Raw genomic sequence first — 20698 nt, forward strand, 5'->3', positions numbered from 1 at the left:
AAGTATTAATCTATTCAAATATATGAATTCAAAAATAATTTTCTAATAAATATTTCATGTCCAAAATTAAACATAACATATGACAATAATTTTTGAATTAGCAAAATAAAAGGTAGCTAATTCTTTTCATTTTCATGAAATCCTTCACCAAAATAATCAGTACACATATTTTTAAAAATATAAACCCTCTTATTTATCTCAAAACTAATTTTCTGTGAGAACTTAAAAAGTCTTTTATAAAAGAGAGAGGTTACTTAATAATATTTTGAAAGAAAAGATACCTTTTCTTAAACAAGGATATCGGAATAATTTTACAATTCCATAGTCATCAGCTGTAACTAAAACTTGGCCAATATAGTTTCCATCTACTGAATTTATATCATTGGTATCTGAATACTTGGGCCAAATTCCATTTACTTCAAGGCCTGAAACACATGTCCATGAAGCCCAATGAACACCTTTTATTTCTTCTTTATTTGTCACTTCTTTTCCTCCTAAAAATAACACAGAATCTTAATTTAAGTAGTTATTTCATTTGACTGTTACTCAAGCATAAATTGTACTCATAATATGACAAATTCTAAAATTTAAACATCTTCTCACTCCAGTTAAAGGAGAATACATGAATAGGTAGGTGAATATGTTAAGAAGAGGAGAAAATTAAATGCAAAGAATTAAAAAAAAAGCCACCACCAAAATTATATTGATTCCGAGACACACATAGATTTGATTATGATGTAGCTTAGCAGGTTCAGCCATGTGGAGAATAAAACTGAACTCCATTAAAATCATGCTATGGATTAGTCACGACAGGGTAAGTTTGAAGAAAAAGTAAAAGCTATCAGAACGTGGCAACTTGAGTATTAAAAAAAGAGACCTAAGAAGATAACATGGTTGAGGAAAAAAAGAGAACTGAAAAGGACCAGGAAGGATGGACAAGTGGGGAGTAATACATTTCCATCAGGTAACAAGACTTTAGGATTCAGTCAATCTTCATTACACACAGATTGTTAATGAAAAAAGCTTTTGAGGAGATGCATTAATTTAACTATGCAGTTAGTCTTATCAAATAAATTACTGGAAAATAGTGATTAATTCACCAAGCATCATACTAAATAAAGTAGTGACAGATAATATTTTGATGGTTCTGTTTTTATTCTTCTCTTTTTAAATCTTTGATGGGAACTCTGTTTTTCAAATTTAGTTTGTTAGCTATATTAATAATATTTGCAAAGTTTTTTGAGGTAACCACAAAAAACTTCAAACAATTTATGGCCAAACATTTGTAGCAATTATATTTAGTTAGTTATTTCCACCCATTATAAATGGCATTTTGACTTCCTAATATATACTTGGACTTTACCATATACCACTCACATGGCAGGGAATTCAGCATAAAGTAGGTCTGTCTTAGATCCTCCGAGCAAATTAGTTTTAATTAAGGACCAAAAGTATTTCAATACAATAGGGCAGCCTTATAGAAAAGATCACAATGCCCAAAATATTAGCTCAGATCTTCTTTGATTTCCTGTAATCAAATGTAACTTACACTCTGCTTCTAGTGAAATTCTAAAATATTTTATAGGCACTAAAAATCTACAAATTATATATACTTTACTAGAAATTTTTACCTGGCATCCTATAAAAAAGTCTTTTACCATTTCCATCATTTGTCTGTAAATATCTACTGTCGGAGGACCAGTCCAGGTGAGTGATGAAACTAACTGATCCGACACATTCCCCAAATTTTTTATAACGCTGAGCAACTCCATAAATATCAACTGAGCCATCATTGCATCCAACAGCAAGGTACATTCCATCTGGTGAATATTTTAACTCATGAATTGCCTCCTTCCTATCTTTAATATGTACAACTTCTGTCATATCTCTGTAAAAAAACAAGATCATATGAAAAAGTCACTACAGAACTAGTTCAGTCTTCAAATCTGTCTCAAATGACTGTGAGGCTATATTAAGTATTTATAAACTGTAAAACAAATGTAAATGAGACAAGTATTAATTCAGGAATAATTATTTTGTTGAACAGAAATATATGAGAACAATATATGCTGGAAGTAGATAAAAATGCTGATTTCAGTTCCTAAATTATTTTTAAGTAGTTTAGAGATTCATACTAAATTTCTAAAGTCAAACAATAAAGGAAATAAAGTCAGATTTTTATGATGAAGTTCCTTATAAATACTGAATTTATGAAAAACACTTAATTACAAACACCATGACTTTCAAATAAATTTTTGTAATGAGCCAAATGTGCAAAGTTACATTCAGGAAATTTAAAAAGAAGGAATTGATTTATATTATTTCAGTAATACATTTGAATGTATATCTTTATATAGCTACCACTAGTTATTTTTATTTCAACCTCCTTGACTTTTTTTAATAGAACACAGAGTCTTCCCAATTACGGACCACGTCAACCAGTGAAGTTAAACATTTTTTTCAATGATGCCTTATAACTGAGTTTCCAAAATAATGCAGGTATTGGTAACAGCCATAAAAATGGATCAACATTTAGTTTAACACCACGGACTTTCCAAAGTTGTGGAGTTAGTGGGCAGTGGGAGGAGAGGGAGACAGGGAGGGAGAAGGGCAGGAAGAAGTGAGAATTCCTGTTTCCAGTTAGTGCCAGGGACTTTTTTCCACATAAATTTTGCATTACCCATCTGAAATGATCCAAGTAGATAATTTCAAAAACAGAAGTTTAAATAGATATCTCCTAATTTTTAAAGTTTCTATATGGACAATTTAAAGCAATCAAACTTAAATTTCTTTCAGTAACACTAAGTACTTAACTTTGTTTCAGGCACATGCGATACAAAGATGAATTCATCTTCTTCTGTGAGAGATGGATATAAAGCAATTATACTTTATAATTGATAAAATGTTGTGAGTTTCTATAAGAAATAGTGAAAAGGGGTTAAGATTAGACTGAAGGCAGGAAGGGACCAAGGAAGACTGATATCTCTTTTGCACATAAAAGTGGAGGAGTTGGCTAAGTATAAAAGAGGAAGGAAGGTTTTCTAGGAAGAAGACACAGCATGAGCAAAGGCATGGAAGTAAGCAAGTATATGGCACATTTGAAGAACAGGTGATAATACAATGTGGATACAAGAATAAGTGGTGATTGATGTGGTTAAAGAGAGAAATTGAAGACAATGTGTGACAGATCTGATATGTTGCCAAGGAGTTTGAGCTTTACCCTGGTGTTAATTATATAAAGAATGAGATGAAAATCAGCCCCTTAACTATAAAAGAGGATCAAAATAAAACAAAACAAATGAAGGAAAAAAAGTACTTTTTTTTTTTAAAGCTTTTCTGGTCAACACCACTTTTGCCTTAGACCTTGCCACTTGCAAGGTCCTCTTCGTAAGCGTAGACTCATATAGCTACCTGTACTTTTCCCACTGACTCCTTCCTTTAACTTTTAATTAAATCCATGCATCTTATTTCCCTTTCTCCATATCCGTCTATCCATCCATCCATCTAGCCAGCCATCTATATCTATATTGAGTAAGATTTTTACGAAAACATCTAAGGCACTATTTGATAGTTTTTATTTTTCATGCCTTCTTTATTATATATATTATCATTCTAATGTTATTCACAAATATTAATTAAAATGCTCCTGGAAAATTCTCCAGAATTATTTTGGTATTTTTTACTGCTTTTTTGTTCTACAGACTTAACTGTTCCCAATTAACGAGAGAAATAAGCATGGCTTACGTCCCAGGTTGTCTCTTGCTTTCTGCCACCATGCCTCTGCCCACCAACAAACACGCAGACACACAGAAGAAACCAATAGTGACGGAAAGAGAGATTCTGACTGACTGATTGGTTTTATAGTATTTACTACGTTATTACATCAATACAATGAATTATGACTATCTTCTCTCATGAAGAAGTTTGACAAATTTATAGGGAAGAAGACTATTAGATGAAAATGTATTAATTAAAAAAAATTCTGAATTAAGTCTTCTGGTAAACTGATACGTGAATTGAATGGTTTCCTTAAGAAGCAGAGAGAGGTCAAAGCCTAAAAATACTCATACATTAGCGATTTGTAACACAACACCTCACAGAAGTAAAGTGATGATCAGAGTGTTGATCCGAGCATATAACAGGAGAACCGTTTCTAGCTGAGAGAGTTAGCAGAGACAGACCAAAGGAAGTGGAATTTAAACTTCATTCTGAAAAATTAATGGGACTTAGCTCAGCAGAAGACAGGAACTGGGAGGGAAAGAGCCCACATTCCAGCAGAGATAACAGTATGTAAAAGAGCTGACGACAAGAGCAAGTATTCAAGCTCAACTTGAGAAGGCCAGTGTAGTCTGCCTGACACAAGCAAAGGGGTCTTTGGTGCGAGATGAGTCTGATGAGGAAGGCTGAAGGAAAATCATAAAAGGCCCCAAAGATCTTAAGATTTCTGGCCTTAATTTGTGAGTTTAAGCTAGAGTAGGATGAATCAATCAGATCACTGATCTGGTTCGACAGTATAAAACAAAACTGAAAGAGTATAATAGTAGGGTCAAGACCAATTAGAAGGGTACTACAGATGGTGGTCACTCAAGGTTCAGAAAGAAGAGAAATGATTTGTAACATATAGTATTATAATACATATTATAGTCTATACTGTTATAGTATATAATCTATAGTATCTGTTAAAGATATTATAACTCTAATCTTATTCACAAACATTAATTAAAATGCTCCTAGAAAATTCATCAGGCAACTAAAATCAAGAGGATGTGGCGATGGATTAGAAATGGTGGCTTAGGGGCCAGCCCGGTGGCGCAAGCGGTTAAGTGTGTGCGCTCCGCTGCAGCAGCCCAGGGTTCGCCGGTTCGGATCCCAGGCCCGCACAGATGCACCACTTGGCAAGCCATGCTGTGACGGCGTCCCATATAAAGTGGAGGAAGATGGGCATGGATGTTAGCCAGGGCCAGTCTTCCTCAGCAAAAAAAGAGGAGGATTGGCAGATGTTAGCACAGGACTGATCTTCCTCACAAAAAAAAAAAAAAACAGAAATGGTGGCTTAGAGAGAGAGGCATCGAGGATAACTCCCACGGTTTGGGGCTTGTACAAGAACACAGACAACAGTGCCAATCACTGGAATAGGGCCCACACAGACAGCCCAGTTTGTGAGGGAGGATCATGGGTTCAGTTTTGGACGTGCTGAATTGCAGACGCCTTTGAGACATCCAAGTGATGCTAAATAAGCAACTGGATACGCACGGCTAGAATTTAGAGGATCAGGATTAGGGCTGTGCATCTGGGATCATCAGGCTACGGGTGGTAACTGAAGCTAGAGGCAGGATAAGATTACTTAAGGAGAAAATATAGAAAAAAAGGAGCAGAAAGCCTAGATCTGAGCTTTGAGACACTCCAATATTTGCTGGGTAGGCAGAAGAGAATTAGCCTACAAAGAAAATGGAGTCAGAGAAGTAGGCTGAAAAGAGCAAGAAAATTAACACCCAAAGCCAGGGAAGAGAATGTTTTGAGAAGGAGTAAGTGGTTAAGGGAGTCAAATACTGCTGAGAATCTATTTAGATGAGAATTGAAAAAACATCTCCTGGCTTTAGTGACAGGGTACTAATTGGTGAGGGTTTTTCAATGTCAAGATGAAGGCAAGCTATACTGGAATGGGGGTAGAAAGTCGATAAGTTAATTGGAAGAAAAGAGAGACAGTAAATTAGGCAATTTTTTGAGAATTTTACTATGAAAGATAGGAGAGCAGAAATGTGATATAAATAGACTTAGGTTTGAGGCAAGAATTTCAAGATAGGACATATTGGAGTATGTTTTAATAGTGCTCTTGGCACAGGCGGAAAGGGACAAAAAAACTCTGAGGTAAAAAAGTAATGGTCATACACAAAGAGTTACTTTTTTAAAACCAGGAAACAACTTTTGGAATTTATTACTCCCAAGAAATGGGGCAGACAAAATATAAATAGGTTGAAAAAAAATTTTAAATGGATGTATGGTTAGGGAAAAACTATCCTAATCCTTTTAAAGTTGATATAATGTAGTGACACTGTCAGAAAGAGACAAATGGCTAGCCATCGGTAGAATCTAAAATGGTAATGCTAATGTTTTTACAACTCAAGTCTACCCCACAACCTGCAAGAAACCTTACTCCATCTACAGCATAATTTATTAACAGTGCTTATCAATCAAGCTCTTCCACTGAAGTCTCCCTAACTATTCATGAGAATGAATGAGTGCCTCTGAGGAGTTTGGTGTTGATAACACCATACAGCCCACTATAAGTCAAAGTTACATATCTTCTAATTTGAAAAATATTTGCAATTTTTCATTTGACACCATGACATCAGTGTTTCTTTTAATATAAAATTGTTAACATTTTTTATCATATGGAAAAGAGATGTTCTAGGAAGTTATGTGACTTTGCCCTGGCACATCACCTTATACCCCAATTTAAGAATTAGTGTTTTGTATTCTAATCTAGTCTATGTTCCTCCAATCATAACATAACCACTCCTGTCAGGGTACTTTAGTACTGCTATACTTATGAATCCTGCTTTATGATATGGAAAATCTACACAGTAAACCAAGAAGAAACAGTGACCAGGTAAATTTCGAAGGATTAAGAATATTTTGTGAGTTAGAATTTTGTGGTTAAATTACAAAGGCATTTAACAGTCATAATACTCTCATAACACTCATAACAGTCATAACACTCCAATGATCCTGTCAGCAATGTTGGACTCAGTTGCTAAAATACTGACTTATTAGAGATAAGAACTTATTCACTCAGTTTCTTGCATATATAATAATTGAAAGGGCAAGTAAATGTATAATTAAAAAAATAACCACTATTTTTTATGCATACCAGCTATATGATAGGAACTCTTACATGCATCTTAAATTCTTGGTTGAAAAACAACATAAATGTACTTAACGCTACAGAATTTTACATTAAAAATGGTTAAAATGGGGCCGGCCCTGTGGCTTAGTGGGTAAGCGCACACGCTCTGCTAATGGCGGCCCGGGTTCGGATCCCGGGCACGCACCGACGCACCACTTCTCTGGCCATGCTGAGGCCGCGTCCCACATACAGCAACTAGAAGAACGTGCAACTGTGACGTACAACTATCTACTGGGGCTTTGGGGAAAAAAAGGAGGAGGACTGGCAATAGATGTTAGCTCAGAGCCGGTCTTCCTCAGCAAAAAGAGGAGGATTAGCATGGATGTTAGCTCAGGGCTGATCTTCCTCTCACACACACACACACACACACACACACAAAATAAATAAATAAAACCAAATGTCTTTAAAAAAAAATAATGGTTAAAATGGCCAATTCTATATTCTGCATATTTTATCACAATAAAAAAATTAGTTTAAGAGAAAAATTTTAGCATATCTCATTGTAAAAGCCTGTCACAGCATCTATAGAAGCTCAGAAGTACAATAGAACATGATGTATATGAAGAAGCAAAAGATGTTTTATACATGTTGAAAGAGATTTAGGTAGAAAGAAACAGACTGGAGAGATAAGCACTACAGGCTACGTTAAGGATTACGAACTTCATCCCAAGGACAGTGCAAAGCCTTTATCATACTTTAGAAAGAGGGGGGATGCAAACAAATGTGTTTTAAAAGATATCACTGGGGCTGGCCCCCTGGTATAGTGGTTAAGCTCAGCATGGTCTGCTTCGGCAGCCCAAGTTCACGGATTTGGATCCCGGGAACAGACCTCCACCACTCGTCAGCCATGCTGTGGCAGCAACCCATATACAAAATAGAGGAAGAGTGGCACAGATGTTAGCTCAGGGCGAATCTTCCTCAACAACAACAACAACAAAAGGCCTCACTATAACTGTAGAGTGAAAAAAGGTCTTGAAGGAAGCAAAATAGGAGGTAAGGAGACCAGCTGAAATGCTATTCCACCAATTCAGTTAGAAGATGATCAAAGTCTATACAAGAGTACAATAGTGAGAATGGAAGGAAGTAGATTATTTGAAAGCTATTTAGGAAGCAGATTCTTCAGAACTCTGTGATTAACTAGACAAGGAAGGCAAAAGAGAAAAATAAATTAATGGTTTCTGGATTGGGCAATTAGGTGGATGGTCCAACCATTCACTAAGCTGGAGAAAAAAGATTTCATAAATACCTAACCATGTGAACATGCACGGATCTATACCAAATTTTTTAATGGCTGTATAGAATTCAATCGAATGCACCATACCTATAATTCAACAAAAGATGTTAATGGCTCTAATGAATTTTTTAAACCTTTCTAATTACCCAAACAAAGGAAAAGATGCAGGCACTTTTTTCAAGGCATAAGGCTGCAAATAACAACAACAAAAATACTCACCCATTTTTAACAGCCTCAAAGTCTCCTCTTCACCCCACCTTCCCCACTGCCCCTTTCAATCCCCTTTTGATCCTCAAGCAGAGGATCATACCTGAAAATCAATACTACCAAGAAATGGAAGTCAGGACCCAAATTTATTGTTCAAAATTCTAGCCATTAATCAACCAAGCATTCTTAACCCCCAAATCCAAGATTTTTGAGCTAACCTAATTCTCTGACAAAGTCATTTTAATAAATATACTTTTTTATACTTAATGCAACTAATATCTGAAATATATATTAAGAAGGGAGAGGAAAAAGAAAATGGGTAAAAACAATGAGTATTACATATTCTATCTCATTTAACAGAAATTTACTATCTGTTTCTATTTCTACCCTAATACCATACCTTACTCGAAGTACAGTGAATGAGCCATCCTTCATTCCAAGGGCAAGATGGATTCCATCTACATTTACAGCTGCACAACGAATTGGTTCTTCCATATTACACCTTGCTATTAGTGCATGATCTACTAGGCTCCATATCCTGTAACATTTAATTAAAATAATAGTTAATGTACGCTTAAAAAATGATAGACTCTATGAAAAGATTTTGGTTAAAATAATCTCATTTGAAGTAAGTAAGATAAATCTAGATTTTAAATGTATGCTTTGTGGCAAGGAATTCTTAAAGTAACAAAGGTTGACAGAATCTTTTATTTTTTAAAACAATATAAGGACATTAATTTTTTCTAATCATTCATTTTAGGTAGATGACGTCTAACCCGATCAAAGGGGAGATATATATATACAGTATAGTGGTATATGGTATATACAATATATATAGTCTTTTAATTTAAAGAACACTTAAGACTGCGCAAATTTAGGGTCTATTCCAGATTTTAATGTTAGAAAGCTATAACAAAAAGATAAGTCGAAAACACCCATTGTTTGAAAAGTAAGAATCATATTTCCAAATAACCTAAAGGACAAAGACAAAATCCTAATGAAAATTAGTGTAAGTTAGAACAAAACTGTTTCATATCAAAACTTGTAGGATATAGCTGAAATAGTACTTACGGAAAACTTTAAATGCAGATATTATAAAAACAAAGGCTACAATTTAATGAACAGGCATCTACCCAAGAGGTTAGGAAAAGATCAGCAAAACTAAGCAGACTGTTAAATGTTTTTATAGCAGTATCTTTAAAAAAGACTTCTGCTTGGGGGCCGGCCCAGTGCTGTAGTGGTTAAGTTCCTGCGCTCCACCTTGGCGGCCCGGGGTTCACAGGTTCGGATCCCAGGTGCGGACCTACATACTGCTAGTCAAGCCATGCTGTGGCAGCATCCCATATACAAAGTGGAGGATGATGGGCACAGATGTTAGCTCAGGGCTAATCAGCCACAGCAAAAAAAAAAAAGTGGAAGATTGACAATAGAAGTTAGCTTAGGGCCAATCTTCCTCACAAAAAAAAAGAAAAAAAAAACTTCTGCTTGTTGCTGTTTTATGGGAAAAATTATTTTACATATTGTTTTTAAATCTGGGAAATTTGCTAAATTCTCTTTTTAATTCCAATAATTTCTCTGCACTTTCCTTTCGATTTTCTATATATATAGTCATAACACTTGCAAATGACAGTTGTTTCCTCCTTTCCGATCCAAATATCTAGATATCTCTCCATATATAAATACATACATATTTGGCCTTACTGTGCTGATAAAGACTTCTAGCCCACAACTGAATATAACGAAAAATATAATGGTTTAAGTGGGCATCATTGTCTTCTTCCTGATTTCAAAGGAAAACTTCCAATATTTCAACATTAAATATGGTATTTACTGAAGACTTTCTATGCTCTACCACAGAGGTCAACAAACCACAGCCTTTGGGCCAAACTGGGCCCATTGCCTGTTTTTGCACAGTCTGCAAGCTAAGAATGGTTTTTACACTTTAAAGTGGTTGAAAAAAATTAAAAGAATAACATTTTGAGACGTGAGAAAACTACATAAAATTCACATATCAGTATCCATAAATCAAGTTTTACAGGAACCAGCCACACCTATCGTTTGTGGCCACCTTCACACTACAGAGGCAGAGTTGAGTCACTGCAAAAGAGCTGGTAGATGGTATGTGATGCTCATATCACCTTGCACTGCTTCTTCAGTGCACTACAAATTGCAGTAACATGGTTATAACTTGACAGAATTTTGAGTGCTACATGTATTATCATATGGTAACATTGTATTATATCATGTCAAAACAAAAAAAAAAGAGAAAAGTAAACTTCAAATGTTGCATTTTTAAGGCACAGTGGAGTGGGGATCATACTGTTATTAAATTAGATGGTAAAGCATTGTGTTTATTATGCAATGACTCTATAGCTGTCCTAAAAGACTACAAATATACATTAACATTACCAGGCTAAGCACTCATCACAATATTTTCAACTCACAGGAAAGCAATGGTCAGAAAAATTGGAAAATTTAAAACAGATCATCACAGAATTTGATGAGAGTTTTCCATCACAAAATTGGAAAATTTAAAACAGATCAGAATCACAGATGAGAATTAATCTCATCACAGAATTTCTTTACAAATTTAAAAATTACAATGAGGTTTCAACAAAACTAAGTATTTTAGTGGTTCATTTGTTAGCCAAGCAAGAAAAGCTCCTTGCTGGTAATGGATTAACTAAATCATTTTGGATTGCTGCAGCTGAAGAAATGTGTCCAGAGAAAACAAATTTGTTTAAGACTATTAGCGTCTTGGCGAGAACAGTTGCTCAAAGAATTGAGGGTGTTGGGAACAACACCAAAAATTAATTAAAAAGCAACGCAAATAATTTTGAGTGGTTTTCCTTGAATCTTGATGAGTCAACAGATGTTACTAATACTACTCAGTTGTTACAAGCAGTTAATGCCAAATTCGAAGTGATGAAGAATTAGCTTCTATGAATAGTCTGTGCAGAACAACTACAGGCTAGAATATTTTCAAAGACATTAGTGAGAAAGCACTAATCCAATACAACATAAAGTGGAATCAGATGGTGGTAAAAAATATGTATGGAAAAAAAAGGTTGAGACAAATTGACAGAGACTGTGAAAACGTAGTGTTTAAAGCCTATGATTATTCATTGTATTATTCTTTAGCAAGTATTTTGCAAAAAAATTTTGAATCGTGTTTTTGAACAAATAGTGTTAACAATGAACTTCATTTGCTCTTGTGGATTTAACCATTGTCAGTTCTGAATTTTTGTCAGGAATAGAAGCTAAAAATCGTGACTTGCCCTACCACATAGCAGCTTAATGGCTTAGCAGTGGTAAAGTCTTATTACGATATTTTTGATCTCATGGCCAAGACTGAAATTTTTCTGAACCAGAACTGCCCTCAACTACTATTATTAAACACCGAATGGCTTTGGAAATTAGCTTTTGCTGCAGATTTTATACTGTTTCTTAATGAATTCAATCTAAAATTATAAGGCAAAAGCAGTACTTATATGTGAAACTTATATGGTGGTAAAGTTATTTGACAACAATTAATGCCATTTAAATAACAATAGCAAGCTGTTTATATACTTCTTGTGCGATCAAAACTTAAAACTAAAAGATCTCCATTCCCATACAAATTTGCAGAGGATATTTTTTCAGAGCCTCATCTATAGTTCTAGCAGGGTATGTTGGATTACTCGCCTGGGCCCCAATGCCCCAGGAGAATACAATAAAGAAAGCCCAAATTTAAACTTCTCAATGGAAGAAGAATGCCCTCGGGGCAAAAGTGGCTTTGGCCCACTGGTGCTCCTAAATTCCCATTTTCCTTCACAATTCAGCTGACAGTTCCCTAGCCTCGAGACTTTCTTCGAACATTTTTAAGGTGATTTACATTTTAACTAGCATTTTTAGATTTCAATGGAAGAGTTCTTTCCAAATAACTTGCTCACCAATAAAAGAAACAAGCCTGAGCAATCACTTTTTAAAGGACCAGTTGCCCTTTTTTCAACAGCTATGCAGCAGCTGATAATAGCAGTTCTCCTAAAACAAAAGGGACTATAAAATAGCTCCTAGCAAAGCACATGGGTAAAGTATAGCCCCACAGCAAGTTTCCACCTGGACACAGAGCTACGGCATCTCCCACCTCCATAAAATCAAGTAGCACTATGACAGTCAATGGCATAACTGATTAACATACCATTTGAAAAATCAGTAATTAGAGGAGGGGGGGGAAGCTCCCTAACTCATTCTACGAAGCCGACATTACCCTGATACCAAAACCAGACGAGGACAACACAAAAAAAGAAAATTACAGGCCAATATCACTGATGAACATCGATGCAAAAATCCTCAACAAAATACTAGCAAATCGCATGCAACAATACGTTAAAAAGACTATACACAATGATCAAGTGGGATTTATTCCAGGTATGCAGGGATGGTTCAACATTCGCAAATCAACGTAATACACCACATTAATAAAATGAAGAATAAAAATCACATGATCATCTCAATAGATGCAGAGAAAGCATTTGACAAGATACAGCATCCATATATGATAAAAACTCTGAATAAAATGGGGATAGAAGGAAAGTACCTCAACATAATAAAGGCCATATATGACAAACCCACAGCTAATATCATCCTCAATGGTGAAAAACTGAAACCTATCCCTTTAAGAACAGGAACCAGACAAGGATGCCCACTGCCACCACTCCTATTTAATATAGTACTGGAAGTCCTAGCCAGAGCAATCAGGCAACAAAAATAAATAAAAGGGAGCCAAATTGGAAAGGAAGAAGTGAAACTGTCACTATTTGCAGATGACATGATTTTATATACAGAAAACCCTAAAGAATCCACCAGAAAACTTTTAGAAGTAATAAACGAATATGGTAAAGTTGCAGGATACAAAATCAACATACAAAAATCAGTTGCATTTCTATACACTAATAACGAAGTAGCAGAAAGAGAAATTAAGAATACCATCCCATTTACAATTGCAACAAAAAGAATAAAATACCTAGGAATAAACTTAACCAAAGAGGTGAAAGATCTCTACACCGAAAACTATAAAACACTGCTGAAAGAAATTGAAGAAGACACAAAGAAATGGAAAGATATTCCATGCTCTTGGATTGGAAGAATTAACATAGTTAAGATGTCCATACTTCCTAAAGCAATCTATAGATTCAATGCAATCCCTATCAAAGTTCCAACAGCACTCTTCACAGAAATAGAACAAAGAATCCTAAAATTTATATGGAACAACAAAAGACCCCGAATAGCTAAAGGAATCCTGAGAAAAAAGAACAAAGCTGGAGGTATCACACTCCCTGATTTCAAAATATACTACAAAGCTATAGTAACCAAAACAAAATGGTACTGGCACAAAAACAGACACACAGATCAATGGAATAGAATCGAAAGCCCAGAAATAAACCCACACATCTATGGACAGCTCATCTTTGACAAAGGAGCCAAGAACATACAATGGAGAAAAGAAAGTCTCTTCAACAAATGGTGTTGGGAAAACTGGACAGCCACATGCAAAAAAACGAAAGTTGACCCTTACCTTACACCATACACAAAAATTAACTCCAAATGGATTAAAGACTTGAATGTAAGACCTGAAACTATGAAACTTCTAGAAGAAAACATAGGCAGTACGCTCTTCGACATCAGTCTTAGCAACATATTTTCAAGCACCATGTCTGACGGGGCAAGAGAAACAATGGAAAAAATAAACAAATGGGACTATATCAAACTAAAAACCTTCTGCACAGCAAAGGAAACCATCAACAAAACGAAAAGACAACCTAACAATTGGGAGAAGATATTTGCAAACCATACATCTGATAAGGGGTTAATCTCCAAAATATATAAAGAACTCATGCATCTCAACAACAACAAAATTAACAACCCAATTAAAAAATGGGCAAAAGACCTGAACAGACATTTCTCCAACGAAGATATACAGATGGTCAACAGACACATGAAAAGATGTTCAAAATCATTAACTATCAGGGAAATGCAAATCAAAACTACAATGAGATATCACCTCACGCCCGTCAGAATGGCTATAATTAACAAGACAGGAAACAACATGCGTTGGAGAGGATGTGGAGAGAAGGGAACTCGCATACACTGCTGGTGGGAGTGCAAACTGGTGCAGCCACTATGGAAAACAGTATGGAGATTCCTCAAAAAATCAAGGATAGAACTACCATATGCTCCAGCTATTCCACTGCTGGGTATTTATCCAAAGAACTTGAAAACACCAATGCGTAAAGATACATGCACCCCTGTGTTCATTGCAACGTTATTCACAATAGCCAAGACTTGTAAGCAACCTAAGTGCCCATCAAGGGACGAATGGATCAAGAAGATGTGGTATACATACACAATGGAATACTCAGCCATAAGAAACGATGAAATCCATCCACCTGTGACAACATGGATGGACATTGAGGGTATTATGCAAAGTGAAATAATTCAGAGGGAGAAGGTCAAATACCGTATGATTTCCTTCATTAAGTAGTAGATAATAACAACAATAAACAAACACATAGAGACAGAGATTGGATTGGTGGTTGCCAGAGGGGAAGAGGGGAGGGAGGAGGGCGAAAGGGATAATTCGGCACATGTGTGTGGTGATGGGTTGTAACTAGTATTTGGGTGGCGAACATGATGTAATCTATACAGAAATAGAAGTATAATGATGTACACCTGAAATTTATACAATGTTAAGAACCAATGTTATTGCAATAAACAAAAAATTAAAAATAAAAAAAATAATAATAAAAAAAATAAAAAATCAGTAATTATCTGTAAAGAATTAGGTTGCATCCCCACCTCAACTCACTTTACAAAGATCAGGAGTTAAACATAAAAAAGAAAACCACTACTGTACTAGAAGAATATATTGGAAAACTTTTTAACCTTGGGGAAGATTTCTCTGATAGAAAACTCAGAAGTCATAAAAGAAAATATTGATAAATTCAGCTACATAAAAGAAAATAACAACAAAAAGATTTTTGCACAGCAAAAAAAAAACCCAAGCAAAGTAAAAAAGCAAGTAACAAATTGGTGATAATTATTTAAATTATTTGCAACTTATGTCACAAAGGGTTAATATCCATAATATATAAAAAGCTGCTAAAAATAAATGAGAAAAAGATCTACAACCTTATACAAAAAAATGGCAAGAAATGTGAATAGATCATAGAAAGGATTCTAGGGAACCAACTAAATATTTTTCAAACTAGTAAATGGGAAAGAATTAAGCACTTTTCTGCTTTTCCTGTACAAACTGTACCCAGGATAACAAACAGCTGATGAGGTGAAATTCTCTTTATAGAAATAGGGTAGCTAACAAATGAATAATAAATGATAAAAAAAATTAGAATACCACCACTTGAAACTCTTTATAAAATAATAGACTAGGTCATGTATTCTCAACAGGGGCCTCATTGCCCCAAAGGCGCTAAAAATTAGTTCTTAGGGATGGAAATCTTAAATACTACAACAGTTTGTGGCTCTCTAAAGGACCACAGAACAAAAACAGATATACAGTTTCTTGTGGTGTTAAAACTTCACGGAGAGGAGGTGTAATTAGGGGGGAAAAGTCTGAAAAGTCTTACTAGGAAAGCAACAATTTAAAAAAAGGTTGAAAAAATAAATAAATAAAAAAAGGTTGAGAAACACTGATCTAGATAATAACCATCAACGGCTGCTAATATGACACAAAAAAGACTACATATTACACACCATCAAACAGGGATACATATTATCACCTAGGAAACACTCTTGGTGAAAATAAATAACTGCATTTCACCAAACCTCTAGATCTAAGTATCAGTTTTACAGGATACAGGGAAGAGAGAATGTGTTAAAATACACTACGAGTATGCAATTAGCCAAATCCAGAATATGGGGAACTCTAGGGGGAAATACTTATTTTCTTCAACAAATGAACTGTAAGAAGGAAAAAGAAAAGGAAGGAAGGAAGCTATAGAATAAAAAAGATTTAGGGGCCGCCCCAGTGGTGCAAGTGGTTAAGTGCCCACGCTTCGCCACGGCGGCCCGGGGTTTGCCGGTTTGGATCCTGGGCGTGCACCGACGCACCGCTTGTCAAGCCATGCTGTGGCGCCATCCCATATAAAGTGGAGGAAGACGGGCATGGATGTTAGCCCAGGGCCAGTCTTCCTCAGCAAAAAGAGGATTGGTAGATGTTAACTCAGGGTCGATCTTCCTCACACACACACAAAAAAGATTTAAAGGACATATCAATGATTGCAATATATGGACCTTATTTGGAGTCTAATTCTAAGAAGCCAAAGGAATGCTGTGTGCTGCATTGTGCATTGTTGTGCTGTGTATTGTGGTGATGTTTACGGTTATCTTTTAGAGATACAAATGGAAATATTTACAGATGAAACGGGAAAAAAAAAGACAAGGACAGAGTGGAAAAAACATCTCAACACTTATCATTGGCCAGTGGTTCTCAAACTTTAGTGTACTTCAGAGTCACTTGAAGGCTTGTTAAACCACAAATTAATGAATTTCTCATATAAGGTCCTGGATAACGCATGAGAATTTGCATTTCTTACAAGTTCCCTGGTAATAATGATGCTGCTGGTCCAGGTACCACACTTTGAGAACCACTGTCATAGACAGAGGGCTAATTTCTTTAATATGTAGACAGATATTATTAGATCTCATTTTAAAATAATTAGAAAAAGACAAATGAACTAATAGAAAATAGGCAAAGAGTTTGGACAGGTCACAGAAAAGGAAATACAAATGTCCTCTAAATATGTGAAAACACATTCAGCACCCCTCAATATGAGAAAAAAGCCTGTTTTCAAAACATAAGATATCATTTTTTACCTTTTGGGGTAATAATTAATGCTGGCTAAGGTGTGGGAAAATGGGCACTGTCACATATTGCTGACAGGTATGTAAATTGTTATTGCCTCTGTATAAGGGATTATCTATCAAAATTTAAAATGCATATACCCTTTGAACACTGCTAAGAATTTATCACAGAGATATATTTACACACGTACAAAATGGCACAGGTACAAGGATATTCATTGCAAGCATTGTATTTTTTTTTTTAATAATTTTATTTTATTTATTTTTCCCCCAAAGCCCCAATAGATAGTTGTATGTCACAGCTGCACATCCTTCTAGCTGCTGTATGTGGGATGCGGCCTCAGCATGGCCGGAGAGGCGGTGCGTCGGTGCACGCCCGGGATCCGAACCCGGGCCGCCAGTAGCGGAGCGCATGCACTTAACCACTAAGCCACGGGGCCGGCCCAGCAAACATTGTATTTAACAGCACAAAAGTGAAAGAACCTAAACTCCCATCAATAATGGATTAGTTGAATATTGCAGTATATCCATCTAGAATATTATATGCTTGTTAAAGGTGTGGATGTAGCTCTGTACATTCTGATATGAAACAAACTCCAACTTATGTTTGAAGGGAAAAAAACCAAAATCTTATAAATAGTTGTTAATTCTATTAATTTTAAGTACCTATTAATTATATTCATTTGTTATACTATAAGCTGATAAAATTTAAATCTAAATTTTTTTTTAAGTTTTTCTTATGTTTAGCTACAAACAAATTCCAGCCAATGCAATTACTTTATTATTTGCTTACCTGACTGAACGATCATCACTTCCAGTCACCGCCAAAGGTTTAGTAGGATGGATGGCAAGTGCCCAAAGTTCACCTTCACAATGTCCTTGCATAATCAGGAAAGGTTTATTTCTTTCATGGACCACAATTTCAAAAATTTCACTGTCCTGTGTTCCAACTAGAATGTGGTCACCTCGCCAACAAACACTCCTCACAGACAAACCTAGTCAAAACGAATCATATTTAAGATCAATACTGTGATAACAGAAAGCCAATCTGCCTAAATCGACATTAATTTTTGTATCTTTTATACCTTAGATATAAGTTAAAAGGAATCGGCAAGTCTTTGATCCACACATTTTCTTCAATTATCCATACTGTTTTCTATGCGGAATGAATTATTTCTCTGTTTTTATATACCTAATTTCTACCCATCCTTCAATACATACGTTCTTCTTCCTTATTAGACAACTTGAGTCAAAGTCTGACCACTTCCTTAGCCAAAGTCTTATAAAACAGTTTGCATCATCCAAAAAAGTAATTATTCAGAGATTACCTTTATGGAATTGTATTATTTTTTTCTTAAAATAATCTGACATTTCATGTGTCTATATTTCATTTCTTCAATCTGTTTATAAAGTCATTTAGAAGAGAGACTTCTACTTTTTCTGTATACTCCACAACTCTTTTTGTAACCTTGGGAAAACTAGTGTCCTCCTCAGTTTTCTCACCTACATAATATGGCCAACATAAAGGTGCTGTGTACCTCACAATGTTGTTGAGAGGATCAAATAAGAAAAAGTGTCAAATTATTTTATAAACTTTAAAGTACAATAATGCTCAGCAAAACTAATGAAAATAGTGTAACAGTTAACATTTACTGGATGATTATTATGTCAGACACTCTTCCAAACATTTTATGTATATTAGCTCATTTAATCCTATGAGATAGTTATTATCATTCTCATTTTACAGACGAAGTTAAATATGTAGCCCAAGGTCATACACCTGGTAAGTGACTAAAATATGGTGTAAATGTAAACCTGTGTAACTTCCAATCCTACTCTTATAACATCACACTAGTGAATGATACGTTTATTTTTATAGTGAAAGATTCTGTTTTATTACATCAATTTTTAAAAATCCCCCCACAAAAAATATCTCCTGATGGACGACAAATTTGCATGAAGGAAAAACACATCCACGTGTATTTAAATAATCCTGAACAAAAGTTCCCCCAACCCTCAACACACTTTATTTTCAACAGTTTATTTGCTAAATAGTTACATCTAGCATTCTAATAGTAAAATATTTTCAGAATCCAAGGTTACCTAGGTAAGTATCTATCACATCTCTCTGTAGGTCCCATTATAATAGGCATTAAACATATGAAAGAATCTTTGTCATAACAGTAAACCTAGACTACCTTTAGGCAAAATTTCTCCTCTTCAATAGAAGGATTTCAATTAAATGTATACAATATGAAGGGGCAAATGTAAGTCTCATTTATGTTTACAAAACATAACTTATGTTTACTGAAAGACACAAACAATCCTCGGTACATTTAGAATTTGCCTAGTAATGAGACATTTGTTTTGTTATTACCTTTGTATCCCTGGTCTGTTTCCCTGAGATCAATCACAGTAATTGGTTTAAAAGTTAAATCCCAAAGACGAATACAGCCATCTCTGCCACCAGTAGCAAAGCCTTCTTCACAAGCATTCATGCTAAAAATTCCTGCCTAGAAGAGGAAATAAAATAATGTAACAATATATACTTTTTAAGAAAATCTATTATATAAGGTAGAAACCCACTTTAAAAGATTTTGATATGACATAGGAATAAACAAAAACATCAGAAAACACAAATTAAATCTAGAAATAAGTCTATGTATATATAGAAACTCAATATATGACCAAGGTGATATTTAATGATATGAGCATAACATACAGTTAAACCATACCCCATACAGACAAATGAATTATAGATAAAATACATATACATAAAATTCCAAATGTAAAAAAAATAAAACAAATATATTAGAAAAGAGTCAGAACACTTATGTAACTTTTGGCTGTGAGAGATCTTTTTATGCATGGCAGGTAACCCACAAGCCATAAAGGAAAATTTTTTAATTTTTCATATGAGAAGACACCATAAGCAAAGAGAAACAGATTGGGGAAATATTTGTAATATGTATAACTGTCAAAAGGTTAAATCCCTGATATACAAATGAATAAAGGAAAGAAAATCCAACAACAACAATAACAAAAAAAGAGCAAAGGATAAAAAAAGCCAATTAAAAGAAAAAGAAAGTCAGTCAATAAATATATGAAATTTCACAAACAGATAGAAAACAAAATTAAAACACGAAGTTACTATTTTCACCCAGAAGATAAGCAAAAATTTACAATCATGATCACATCCTGTGCTGATGAGTATGAGGGGGGAATTGGTATTTTTATATACTGCTGGTGAAAATGTGAATTGCCACAACCTTTGTGGAAAAGAATTTGGTATTTCTGGTCTTTAAGGCATTTTGCTTAAAGCAAGTCCTGTTCTAAATAGTTATTTAATATATTTTATATGTAATACATTATATATTTAATAGCGGTTCATATTAATATATTTAATAACTTTTCTACTTGATCTTACTGCTAACAATGTGGCAGCTCTGTGCTCTCTAGCTCCCGCTCCCTTCACTATTTGAGGGATC

General features: G+C 34.8%; 1 protein-coding gene across 15 annotated transcripts in view; it reads right to left on the reverse strand.

Moving 5' to 3' along the window:
• Positions 1-20698, reverse strand: part of EML5 (EMAP like 5) — a 160063-nt gene that overhangs the window by 89228 nt on the left and 50137 nt on the right. For all 15 annotated transcript variants that reach the window (XR_009223732.1, XM_058567495.1, XM_058567493.1 and 12 more), the window contains exons 6-10: positions 19588-19723; positions 18004-18205; positions 8749-8886; positions 1632-1888; positions 282-494 (exon numbers count right to left, since the gene is read on the reverse strand). Coding sequence is in view for 14 of the 15 variants with exons in the window: in XM_058567495.1 (XP_058423478.1) it covers positions 282-494; positions 1632-1888; positions 8749-8886; positions 18004-18205; positions 19588-19723 (946 nt within the window). In the remaining variant the exon portion in view is untranslated. The remainder of the gene's footprint in view (positions 1-281; positions 495-1631; positions 1889-8748; positions 8887-18003; positions 18206-19587; positions 19724-20698) is intronic.

The sequence above is a fragment of the Diceros bicornis genome, chromosome 24, assembly GCF_020826845.1.
Source record: "Diceros bicornis minor isolate mBicDic1 chromosome 24, mDicBic1.mat.cur, whole genome shotgun sequence".
In the NCBI taxonomy this organism is placed as follows: domain Eukaryota; kingdom Metazoa; phylum Chordata; class Mammalia; order Perissodactyla; family Rhinocerotidae; genus Diceros; species Diceros bicornis.